This window comes from Eptesicus fuscus, chromosome 18, assembly GCF_027574615.1.
Source record: "Eptesicus fuscus isolate TK198812 chromosome 18, DD_ASM_mEF_20220401, whole genome shotgun sequence".
Lineage (NCBI taxonomy): Eukaryota > Metazoa > Chordata > Mammalia > Chiroptera > Vespertilionidae > Eptesicus > Eptesicus fuscus.
In genome coordinates, this window is record NC_072490.1 from 21979376 (window position 1) to 21992509 (window position 13134).

The 13134-nt window shown below is 40.4% G+C and overlaps 1 protein-coding gene across 1 annotated transcript in view; it reads right to left on the bottom strand.

Annotated features, from left to right (window-relative positions):
- Positions 1-11603, bottom strand: part of KCNH8 (potassium voltage-gated channel subfamily H member 8) — a 285990-nt gene extending 274387 nt beyond the window's left edge. Inside the window, exon 1 of the mRNA XM_008153463.3 lies at positions 11528-11603. Coding sequence (XP_008151685.1) covers positions 11528-11603 — 76 coding nt within the window. The remainder of the gene's footprint in view (positions 1-11527) is intronic.
- Between the last annotated feature and the right edge of the window lie 1531 nt (positions 11604-13134).

Consider the following 13134-nt stretch of genomic DNA (forward strand, 5'->3'; position numbering starts at 1 on the left):
TTCAAAGTTTCTAGCATAGCAAAGGTAAAGATATATCAAACAGGGATATATATATATATATATATATATATATATATATACAATATATTAAAATAAATGATTGAATATTTATTTTAATATTTTATATTTACATTAATAATTAAAGTTATGGGATAAATTTCCCCCCCCCATTCCTTAGACTTCTTAAGTAACTTACTTTTTTTGTGTGTGTGTGTGTGTGTGTGTGTGTACTTTTAATATTATCTTCTGATGATGGCAGTAAAAAAAAGAAACCATGTACTGTCATGCCAAATATTTTTCTGTATCTAACGTCACATATCATGTAGTGTAACTAATGTAACTAATTTCTCATATATAAATATTTGGTCATTTTGACCACTACAGCCTCCATAGTGATTGCTAAAACATTACAATTTTTAACACAAAAATTAATTATGTGTACACCACAACCAAGTCCAAACACATTTCTGCTTCACACGTTTTTTAACAAACATTCTCTTTACCATGATATTGGATTCTACCAAAATTTATATTTGTTGTGTCACCAAAAATTAACTTTATTTTTAATGATCATTTTACTGAGTTTACAATAATACATGAATTACCTTCTATAGAATACAATTTGAAAAGCTTTACTTATATTTATGGATAAAATAAAAAACTCAAACATTATTTTAAAAAGGTATGTATTATTGCCAGGCATCTTTCAGATTTAAGCACACATCGAAGTAAGTCAAAAAGAAAATGCCAACAATCCAATTAATAAAGGGCAATGAATATAAACAAATAATGCTCAGAAAAGGAAATTCAAATAGATCTTAAATATATTAAACAATGTTCAACATATGTACATTAAAATTATAATAGGAAGCCACTTCTCATCTATTAGTTAAAAAGCAATTCAAGTGATGGAATAAAAAATGAATATACTTAAATGCTATTCAAATATTTATAATTATTACTATCTTTAATTTTGTAACATTTGGTTTGTTTAAACAAAAAAATACACTATAAGATATGGAGCACTGTACAGGGTGACAGTAACTCTTGGTAATTATTGCCTCTACATTCTAAATCTTGGATCCACACATTTGTTAAGAGAGAGTTGTGGGGTCATTTTCAGATGTAACATAAGTAAAGGCATACCAAATTAATGCTACAATACAAAAATTCCAGTCCAGTGGAACTATAAATTAATTCTTTTCCATCATTCATGGAATCATAGTAGAAACATTTATTTAGGTGTTAAGGTAAAAAATATGCCCAATTTTACCTTCCACATTATTCTCTCCATTGAAGGAATAGTCAGAACACCACACTTAAGAACAAGTCTACTTCTTGTCCAACTAGGTATTTGATTTGTCAATAGCATCTGAACTTCTTATGTGCAGCCTTCTTTTTAGAAAATCAAATAAAGCATGACAAGATTAAGTGCTCTGGACTCAGTTCCCTCTAGCTCAATAACTAGAATAAGAAACTCAGTTGGACTGACAAGTACAATAAGGAAGTCTGTCCAAAGGATGTAATAGAACAAAAGAAAACATGAAGAAAAAAAAGCTTTAGTAGATTTGAGAGTTGGAGAGATAGATACTCTTATTTCTTCTTGTATGTTCATTATAGAGAAAAGGTAAATGATTTCTGTTAAAAGATTTCAACAGTACCTGCCACTGGAGACTATATGTCTTCCAATAAAAGCATAATAAAAATAGAAGAATTTCCTCTGTAGGGGCAGATACATGTGATGGAAAAATAAAATTAATAAAATTAATAAAAATTAAATTAAGTAAAAAATCACAATGTGTCAATATAATAGCTATGAGATTTTGAATATCTTCTAAGGAGGGATTAGCCTGACAATTTTTAAAAAATCACAAGGAGATTCTAAAGTCAGCAAATTAAAGCACCAAAAATCTCAAAGAAAATGGATATCTTTATTTCTAAAAAAACAAAGAAACAAACAAAACGAACAGTAGATTTTCTTTGATGAGTAAAACTGCTTTGCACAATGAATGCATTTAATAGTTCCAGATGTGTCTGAAATGCCTATTTAAGAACAATACATCAATAACAAGTACTTAAAGCATAATATATCAACAGAAAAAAAAACACCTATAACCTGAAATGGCTAAAAACTTTAAAGCAGAAATCTCTTTTTGCAAGAGATAGAAACTAGAAATGATACCACAGATTGTCCCAGTCTGTTTATATGTACTATAAAAAATGCCACATTTAGAGGCAGTGTGATATAGTAAAAAAGTCACAGGCTATAGTAAGCTAGTGTAATTGTGTGGAAAAATTCTGAGCTTGAGTTCTGTCATCTGAAACAAAAAGGGGGGCTCCATCCTCCTTGCAGGGTTGTTGGATTGTGGCAGGAACAGATAAAACGCCAGCACGGTACAGAACCTATAAATAGACATGCCCCAAATCCTAGTCACTGTTATCATTCAAGTTTTATTAAAGAAATTAGTACTTAAAACATGTGAAAATGAAGGGCTAGAAGCCAGTCTTCTTAGAATTATATTTCAAAGCTAAATTTAATCACACATTACTGAATAAAAGGAACACCAGCTACCACTGAAGGGAAATACAGACAACTAATTAATATACAACCCTGGCTTCAAAGGAATTTAAGTCTTTCACTCAAACATTTATGGAACAAAGACTTTGTTCCAAGCACAAGTCTAAGCTAAGGGGATACAAAATGGGTGAAGACGGGGCTTCAAGGAGGTGGTAGTTGAGTGTTAAAATATGAAAGCATGTAATTAGAGCCCAGGTAAGAGCTGACTAGAGGGATGGGCAAGGTGATGTGGGAGCATGGAGGAAATGTCACCTAACTCTACCTGGAGCTTCACAGAAAGAGTTCACATAGATCAGGCGTCCTCAAACTATGGCCACATGCGGGTGTTTTTGCCGTTTTGTTTTTTTACTTCAAAATAAGATATGTGCAGTGTGCATAGGAATTTGTTCATAGTTTTTTTTTTAAAAACTATAGTCTGGCCCTCCAACAGTGTGAGGGACAGTGAACTGGCCCCCTGTTTAAAAAGTTTGAGGACCCCTGATATAGATAGTAACCTTCAGGATGGGGTTTGAAGACAATAAAGGATCTTGCTGCTCAAGTGACATGCAGAGGCCCAGAAGCAGGGCTGAGCAGATGTTTGGGGGTGAGTGTGTCTGCAGCCTAGGAGGCAGCGGTTGAAAAAGATTTTGCAGAATCATCTTGGAGTCGATGACACTAAGGACTTTGGACATTCTCCAAGAGATTGCAGGGAGCCAATAGATAGCTTTAAGTAGGAGGGCTACGTGATTTAAATAGTCATACTGGTTTTTTGTTTTTTAAAACAGAAATCACTCTGGGAACAATGTAGCCTGCAGGGGTTTCGAGTGAGTGGGATCAGGGCCTATGACCACAGGAGTCTAATGAGAATGAGGTTGTATTTATGTAGATAAGAAACAGCGGATCCAAACTGAGCCAGAGGCAGTGAAGAGGGAGATGAGGAGCCAAATTAGGGCATTTCTAAAGTAAAATCTCAAAGACTTGATAACCACTGAGATATGTGGGCAGTCCAGGCCCACTCCTTTTTTGAGCTTGGAGAAATGGGTGGGTGGTGATGCCAGTAATGGGGCCAGAAAACATGAGAAGACAGATGGATTTCATAGGCTAGAAGAGATTATCAGTTCATCTGGGGACGTGAATTTTGGAGGGCTTAAGGAATATAGATAGTTGCATTAACAGCTATAAAGGAAAGCAAAATATATCTTCCAGAGAATTTATAAGCCAACAAATATATCTGACTGTTTAAATTGCTGAGGAAGCTCTTTAATTGCTCCTGTTGCTAAACATGCCATAAGGAAAAGTTGAAGTCTCTTCTTTTTTGTTTGTAGACTCCGCTAAACCCAAATGGATTAAAAAACCTACAGTCAGACTCTATCAGCAAAATACATTGCCAGGTGAACCCCACTACCTCTGCAGCAGTTGCAATTCTGTACCTTTTACTGTTGGCATTTCTCCAATCGACTTCCCTGGGACTGGCTTCTAGCATACTCTCAATCCTTTTTCCTCTCCGCAGGCATAATTCTATAGTACAACACAGGGGTGGAGAAGGGGCCTCAGCTCTGTGGTCAGAATCAATCTTTTCCTTTCCTAACACAAAGTCAGCTTCCTGGGCAAAGCAGGCATTCATAAGAAAATGAATACATCCATTCCACTGCATTCTATGGGACCCCCGTCCAAGAGTAAAGGCATTGCTAGAAGCATCTTAAGTTTCAAGGTTGACATTTCTCCAATATTATCCATCAACCTGTGGAATATGGAAAGGCCAAGAGTTTTTACAACAGGCATAGATGGTTCCACAGTTCTTTTGCCAAGACGTGGATCTATCAGCTCCAATGGCTTATTATGACAAAGCACTCTGGCTTTGAAGACATTCCATGCCTGGCTTAATAGACTTTCTATATCCTCCTGCCTCCTCCACCTTGCCACTTTCACATTCTCAAAGATACTTGCTCTTCTCTCTGAAGACCCCTCCCCCCTCCCATTTTAGCCTCAGTGAGAAGTGCTACACAAATTGGCAAAGTAAATAGAATATAGTTTTTGCCCTTACTATCTTTAAAAATATTTTAATTGATTTTTAGAGAAAGAGAGGAAGGGAGAGGGAGAAAGATGAGCCAATTATTCTCATACAGAAGTCACTTATTATATAAAGCCATCTCAGGCCATTCCCTCACAGAAATTACCCCTCCCACCCAATCCAAACGTGCACAGCCCTTTGCCTACAGCTCCTGAATACTCGTATCCCTTTCCCGCCTATATTATGGCAATTTGTGCATACATTCATTGTCCTCTTTGAGAGCAGGACAAGCCCGATTCATCCCAAAGTTCCTAGCATAATAACTTGGTATATAGTCAGTGTTAATTAAATATTGTTGAAGAAATGAGTAATTGATTGACTGGCTGATTGAATGAATACAGTAAAGATTTCTTCAGAAAGACTGTGCCCTCTCAGAAGTACATTAGGTCTAGGACAGTGGTCGGCAAACTGCGGCTCGCGAGCCACATGCGGCTCTTTGGCCTCTTGAGTGTGGCTCTTCCACAAAATACCACGGCCTGGGCGAGTCTATTTTGAAGAAGTGGCATTAGAAGAAGTTTAAGTTTAAAAAATTTGGTTCTCAAAAGAAATTTCAATCGTTGTACTGTTGATATTTGGCTCTGTTGACTAATGAGTTTGCCGACCACTGGTCTAGGATATCCCAGAAACTGGCAGCTCAGGACTTTTCATATGTTTCTCATGCCAGAAGAGGGCTCATGCCATGGCCTTTGGTCTACAGGTGATGCCAAATGCCAGAGCCTAAAAAGAAAATATTGTGAGCATAACTTCCATTCTTGACATATTAGCTATCTATTTTCTTCTATATAATGATGTCAAAACAAAATTATCTAATATTTTAGAGACTACGTAATAGAATGCTTCTTATTATTTGTAGTCTTACTCATCAAAAGAAATACATTTTGGTAAACACGTAAATCCAATTCTTGTATATCAAAATCAAATACTTGCTTGTGGGGAAATTATGAGAGCCCCTGTGATAAGTCCTTTGTAGGGTGAAGAATTCATCTACAAAGGCCAAAGAATGAGAATAAATAATTCCCTCACTTCTCTTCTGACTCCTCCCTCTCCCTCTCTCTTCCTTTATATTTTTTAATAAACCTGGAACTAAGTTTAAATTAAAAAAATTTATTTGGTTTAACACAGCCAACCAACCTCAATGCATCAGTGCATTGTGGGGAGTTTCTTAAATCTGAAACATGGTTATAGGCATGAGAAAGAGATGGAAACATACTGTTTCAAAACAGTCCACATAGTTGGCCCAGAAATGACCTGGTTAATAAAGTTAATAAGATGGAAACAGCTCAGTCACCTTAGTGTGCATGGACCTGACTTGGTATCATTCTTTGCAGATGCCACATTCTTGTACTGCTACCCCATCCAGGGCAGACTAAGATACTTATACATAGGCTAATAGACCCCATGTAACTTTCCTTATCTGGAAAGAGGGAGCACCCTGTCAGGAGACAGGGAGTAATGTTCTGAAAATATACCTATGTCTCCCACATTACTTTCAGACCAGAGAATGAAGAATCTGACAGCACAACTGACTGAACGTGTCCTAGGTAAGGTTTACTCATGTCATCCCCCATTGTGAAGGAAAACCCACCCTCTCATGAGTTGGGCCTCATATTCACAAAGATTTCAGCCATAAACTCAGCAGAGTTGTGCATGTAGGATTACAAAGTGTGCTCAATAAACCTGCCTCATGAAGAACAATGCAAGAATGTTACACTTTGTATGATAGTACAGCAGTGCAATAGCAACTGTAGTAGACAGAATTCTAAGACAGCACCCAGGATTCCCAACTCCTGTATACACACTTGTCTAATCCCTCTCCCATGCAAGTGGACAGGGCATATGATTTTAGAAGGGATTTTACAGAGGAAATTAAGATCCATAATCAGTTCGCTTTGAGTTCATCAAAAGAGAGAGTATCCTCGCTGGGCCTGACTTAGTCAGGTGAGCTCTTAAAAGAAAGGCACTCATGCTGGTCTTGAAGACAGACAGACGTAAGCTGTTCTGTTGTGAGAGGGCCTATCGAAGAGGCCATGTGGCCAGAACCTGAGGGTGGCCTCTAGTTGCTGAAAAGTCCCTGGCTGACAGCCAGCAAGAAAAAAGAGAACTCAATCATAAAATCACAAGCAACTAAATTCTGCCAACAACCACATGAGCTTGGAAGGGGGAGGGCCTCTAATTTCCGCTGAGACCACGGTCACAGTTGACAACTTGTTTGCCGTCTTGTGAGACCCTGAGCAGAGGACCCAGCTAATCCTTGCCTGGATGTCTGGCCTAGAGAAAGTGTGAGATAAGAAGCCACTAAGTTTGTGAAAATTTGCTAAACAGATATAGAAAACTAACACAGGAACTACCTCCCTAAACATAAAGAAGAGCAATAAAAGAAACTATAATACCATGTAAAAATTTAAAAAGTCTTTAGAATCTTCCATTTGTGGGGAGATATCTATGAAGTGCTAGATATTTCCTTTCCTGTTTTCATATAATAGCCTTTTATACACACAGACCCGTAATAATGGAGCACATCTTTTTTTATTGGCTAACTGCCTTTAATTTAAGATATTTTCCAGACTACAACTAAGCAAAGACTTCAGATCTCCACAGTCTCACCTTATCCTTTCCCCTTCTGAGGACATTGGGTACATTACCCTTTTCTCTATGCTTTTAATGTTAATAGATCTATGTAACTTGATGAAAGCATAAAGAGAGAAAAAAAAATCACTGAGAATTGCCTCTGAAAAGGAAGTATTTTGATTTGAACAAATTTTCTTGGACCGTTTGAACAGCCTATAACCGGAGTACATAAAACATATGCAAACATGAATGAGTTTCTGAAGCACAGTTCTTGAATACTTTGACTGAAATCTCCTTGATAGAGTCCACTGGGCCCCAGACTTCCTTTAAAGCTTAAATCTTGCCTCATTAACCCCAAAGGGGAAGTAGTCTGGCCAAATTTCGATATAACTAGAAAATGTAGGCTAATGTACCATTATGTTTGAGAATGGCTGCTTCCCTCTGAAAGTATTATATTCTCAAAAATGTGTTTTTCTCCAATGGTACTCTGTGGCAAATATTTGCACTAAAAACTATTTTATAAAATATGTACTTGTGATCTCTTATTATACGTTCCCTTTGCCCAAATGAATACTCATGTACTTAAAGCAAAAGTCTACTAAGAAAATATATATTTTTAAATACATTCAATGTGTTTTTAAAATAGGAACTATGGAGGAGTAAACTATATGCAGGTCATAATGTTAAGATTGTGTGTGTGTGTGTGTGTGTGTGTGTGTGTGTTAGAGTATTTCAAATGAGAAATATGGCTACATGCAATGAGTTAAATGAAGTAATTGGGGTTGTTTTTCTCCCTAAATGGGGTAGACATATCCAATATTTCCAGGGTCTTAGTTTTTCTAAGTCTCATTTGCACTTGAATTAAACACAAATGAGAAGATATTTTAAGAGTAAATATATTTTAAGGTAGTTTTATATACAAAGATTTATATTTTCTAATAGTTTTTAAAAATTTATATTGTATATGAGAAAAACAATTTTAATTAATGGTCCACAATTGTCTTTCAATCCTGACAAAGAACTCACTTTTTAAATATTAAAAGTAAAATATATCCTATTACATAAAACAATAAAATGTCACTAGGTGATCAAGTATATTAACTTGTTTTATGTTGCCCTGTGATTATACATCAACTGACACATTAGTAAGATGATGTTGTAGGCTTTTCTTGTCATATACTTGTTTTTTTCCTGGGGGAAATGTTAGATGCTGTTTTGTCTTATGATTTTCTATTATAACTAGAAGTCTGGTGCACGAAATTCATGCATGGGTAGAGTCCCTAGGCCTGGCTGGCAATCAGGGCCTATTGGGGCCCTCCGGCTGCCCGCCAGGGCCTTCCTTTGTTCTGTGCCGCCCCCTGGTGGTCAGCACTTGTCATAGCGAGTGATCAAACTCATGAACTCCTGGTCAAACTCCCAAGGGGACACTTTGCATATTAGCCATATATATATATATATATATATATATATATATATATATATATATATATATAGCCAATAGGGCTAACAATGATACTACAGACATCATGGTTAAGTTAGCAAAGTGGTTTTTCAGGGTTATTGTTTGTTGTCTGGCTTTTTATCAGAATTGTCCAAAATAAAATAAGAAACTAACATGACAATAAAATGTACCTAAGAAATAATGCAGAAAAATTTCAGCAAGTAAGCACATTGCATTTTTAGTATAATAACGTTGTCCATTCTCTAGGATAGTTTTTATTTGAAGGGGTAACAATTTAGCAACATTAAAACTTGCTAACAGTTTTATCTTGCACAAGAAAATAAATGACCACTATAAAAAAAATCAAGAGAAAGAAGGATAACCATAGGAGAAGAGTTTCCAGGATAGTAATTTTACTTAAATAAAATTGTGTCAATACAGGAAAGATAGCATAACAAGATAAACTGAATATTTAGCCGGGGAAATGGTATGCTCATGATTCTAGACACAGTGAAATTTATGGATGAAGATTTGCTTCAAGTATTTTTTAAGTTTCAGATTATTCAAGTCATCCTGCAATTCAAACAAAAAACAAATGTGAAAGTATAATCCTCTTTCATTGAGTGAGGTTTGTTGGGACAAGGAATATCCAGCAAATGTTGTAAACAAAACATTTGTGTTACTCATCACTTTGAAATGTGCTTCACTGATTTTCAGATTGATATCATACAAAGTGGTTCCCTCCAGGAATTCCCCAGACGCTGTGGCTCACAGACAAAGCATGCACTCCAACAGTTTTAATTTTTTTAAAAATTATTCTAAATGCTGATATATGATGAAGGTCTTCCCAGATAAGGATTTAAAATGTCTAACCTTCTATTTTATTAACATTAATGTGTAGTTAAAATAGAAAAAGACCTACTCACTAGTACACCCATCTCTCTCTAAATGCCCTCTGCTTGTCAAATATTAAAGTGACAGAGGCATCCTCACACTGAGGATCCAAAGCCCCTCATTAACAATTGATATCTAAGTAGAACCCTGAGGTAATTCCCAGGGCTATTTGGGGATGATTCACTGCTCAAGGCACTCCATGCAACTTTAAATGACAATGATATAAGCAACTACTTTTTACCAATTACTTCATTTTTTCAATAGATGCATTGTGACCAATGTCAGAAGGCTTTGGGGGAGGAGGATTAAATTTGCAACTTCAAGACCAAACACCCACATAAAACTGATTACTTCTTAAGGTAATAAACATAGCACGCCCCAATCATGCATGATTAAGGACAGCAGTGGTAAATTTGTGTGGTGGCTAGGTGGTGGAGGTAAATGGTAGTAGCAGGGACTTGACATTTTATTACAAATTTTTATCATATTATTATTTAAGGGAGACAGATATATCATGGCATTGCACTTTTCTTATGCTGCCTGACACATCTAGATTATACAAAGGGAGAGAGTGGCTTCAGCTAAAGATAACACTGGAAAAATATCCACCCCAACTACCATGAGTAGGCTGGATGTCAAAAACAAAAATTGAACAAAATCAAGTAAATGCTTCATCTCTCCCTTATGCAAAGTTTTCCAAGTATTCCCGAAGTTCAAAAGTCCAGGCGTTACTTCCCAGCATCATTAGAGTGAGTATCTAGAACACTGGAGTGGAAATAAAATTAAATGAGCTCTCCATACAAGCTCCAAGAAACATAGCATCATAGTAAAAAAAAAAAAAAAAAAAAAGCACCACCACATACAATGATACCTAAACCACTGAAAAAAGCCTTTTAAATAAATGAGTTTCTAGGAGTCTGGTGTAATAGTAAGAAAAAAGAGAGAAAGCACAGACGCAACATACGCTAGGAGGAAAGTGTGAATGGATATTCAGAGTGAAACCAACTGAGAACATTTGCTGGAGAAGTGACTACAGACTTTAATTACCGGAGAAAGCTTACTGGGAAGACCAAAGGGCTCCAGAAGGGAGCTAGAGAAAGACTAGGAAGGAATCAGGACCTGACCGTGGTCCTGAAATAGGACACTTGTTCCAAGCATCCACACACTCTCTCTCTCTTTAAAACAACAACCACAACACACACACACACACACACACACACACACACACACACACACACACCTGTCGTGTCAACAAGCTAAACGTCCAATAACAGTTGCCCTAAAAAAAATGTCGAAACTTTCTTTTATGGTAAGATCAGCCTTTCTAATGCCCAGCTCCTCCTTCCCCAACAATTTCTCCTCGGGTGTTAGGATAATTTCAGGACTGAAAGGTACACTCTTCTAGTTTAAAGCAGGAATCAAGATTCTGACAGACTCACAATGTTTAGAATTCTACAGAAAGCTTACACTTCTGGCAATTCCTGACTCTAGTCTGCGTTTCTTAAACTCCCATGGGAAATCATGCCATCCGAAAGACCTCACAGGAGGAAGCTCCATGGGGACGAAGAGCATTCCAAACTCTCCCTATAATCGAGGAAGACTTGAAATTGTGGGACACGATGGTGGCATATTCACCACTATGGACAATCCCCACTCTCACCTCAGCAACTTAGTAAAAACCAGTTCCTGAAAGAGGCACCCAAAAAGACAGGTCCCAAAGGGAACGAGGGGCCAGTCTTTCAGGCTCCTTTGAGCCCCAAGACATCAAGGGGCCCAACTACACCCAAGTGTGCACGCTGCACCAAACCGCGGGAGGAAATGAAAATTTCTCCGCACAAAAGACACCTTGGCAGGAGCGGAAGGAAATTCACTCCGCTGCTGCACAAAAAAGAAGGTGGGAGCGAAAGTAATTTACACACACACACACACACACACACACACACACAAAATCATTATCAAAAAAATACCGGGCCACTCGCCGAAGTGCAGGACTTACGTGTGCCGTCAAAACGGGTGGCGATGGTGTCCAGGAAGGTGTTCTGGGGCGCCAGCAATCCTTTCATAACCGGCATTTTTCCAGCGTGGTGTGAAATTCTCCATCAAAGTTTGTCCAGGAGGGCTGTCGGAGAGGAAAGTGCCAAGAAGGGAGAAGGGGAGCGAGAGGACGGCGGGGAGGGGGGCCTGGCGTGGCGGCGGGGCCGAGCCCAGGGAAGGGGGAGGGTGGGAGGAGGGAGGGAGGAAGCGAGTCCCAGCCGCTTGCTGCTCAGACAGGAGCAGCCCCGAGAGCGCTCTCCGGAGCCCGCTCCGCACCTCCAGGCTCAGTCCCGCGCAGGCTCCTCTCCCGCCCCCTCCACCTCTGCCAGCTGCCGATCCCCCTCCCTCCTCCCCGCCCCTCCGCGGGCGGCGGTGCCCGCCCGGCGCCGCGGCGCGTGCCTCGTCCCCCACCCCGCCCGCCCGCCCGCCCGCCCGCCCGGAAAGAGCCCTCGGCGGCCGGGGCGCCGTGCCCTGACCTAAGTCACTGGGGTCTTGGAGGACAGCGCGCTGGACGCTCGCTCGGGGGGCGCTGAGCCTCCCCGTCTCTAAGGGGCGCCGGGAAATGCAAGCGAGCGCATCGCCCACCCCCCCAGGAGCCAGTGAACAAAGACCCCTTTGTTCGCTCTTGCTCCCTCTCTCTCGAGGAGACCGGAGTCCCGTGGGTGTGGTGTTGGAGGAAGGGGAGGAGATAGGTCCGGACAGGTACCTAGAACTTGAGAGGGGGAGGCCACCCAGGGGTACCCAGCCTGGCCCGGGCGGCCGGGCGCCCCAGGGGGAGGTGGCCCCCTTCGGGCGCACCTGTCAGTGCCCGCGCCCGCGCCAGGCGGCCTGGAGTTAATTGCGCGGCCCCCTCTCCCATCACCCAGGTCTTTCCACCCGGGAACTGGTCCAAAGCGCTGGGGGGGGGGGAGAGGGGAGGGGGTTCCACCTCTCCTTCCTGGGCTCAAAAAAAGGGGGTGTTTCAGCCCCTCGCCCCAAATGGCCATTGGTCTCCCCAAGCCATTCTAAACTAAAAAAAGAAAATGATCATAGTAGCTTTTCATACAATGCGTGGCTTCCCTCTCTCCGGTGACATGTGAACAAAACATTCCTTGAAAAGTTTGCTGTTTTTATTGATTTGCAAATGACAGTGCAAGTAAAAAAAAAAAAAAAACACAAAACGGTCAGGCTGCCTTATAAAAACAGCTTTCACACACACTAGCCTAGCCTGGCCCCTCTCCCTTCGCCCCACGGCGAGGCTCCCTCCCAGGCCGGCGCCTCCAGGGAGGAAGCCCGGCGGAGTCCCTGGAACAAATGTCTCGGAAAGCGAAAGCGGTCTGTCCCTGTGCCTGTCCCTCTTCTCGCGCGGGGACTCCCTCTCTACCGACGTCCTGCCCGGGAAAACCAAGCCCAAATCCGGCCCGGGGATTCCACAGCGACCCGTGGAAGGGAAGGAGATGTAGAAAGTTGAGAGCTTAGAGGTAGAAAAACAAACGTGGGCCCAGGTGCCGGGCACCCGGAAGAAAAGGAGGGGGAAGCGAACAGGTGTGTGAGCCCCGGCGAGAGGCAGCTCGGGCCCCCGCCGCCCGG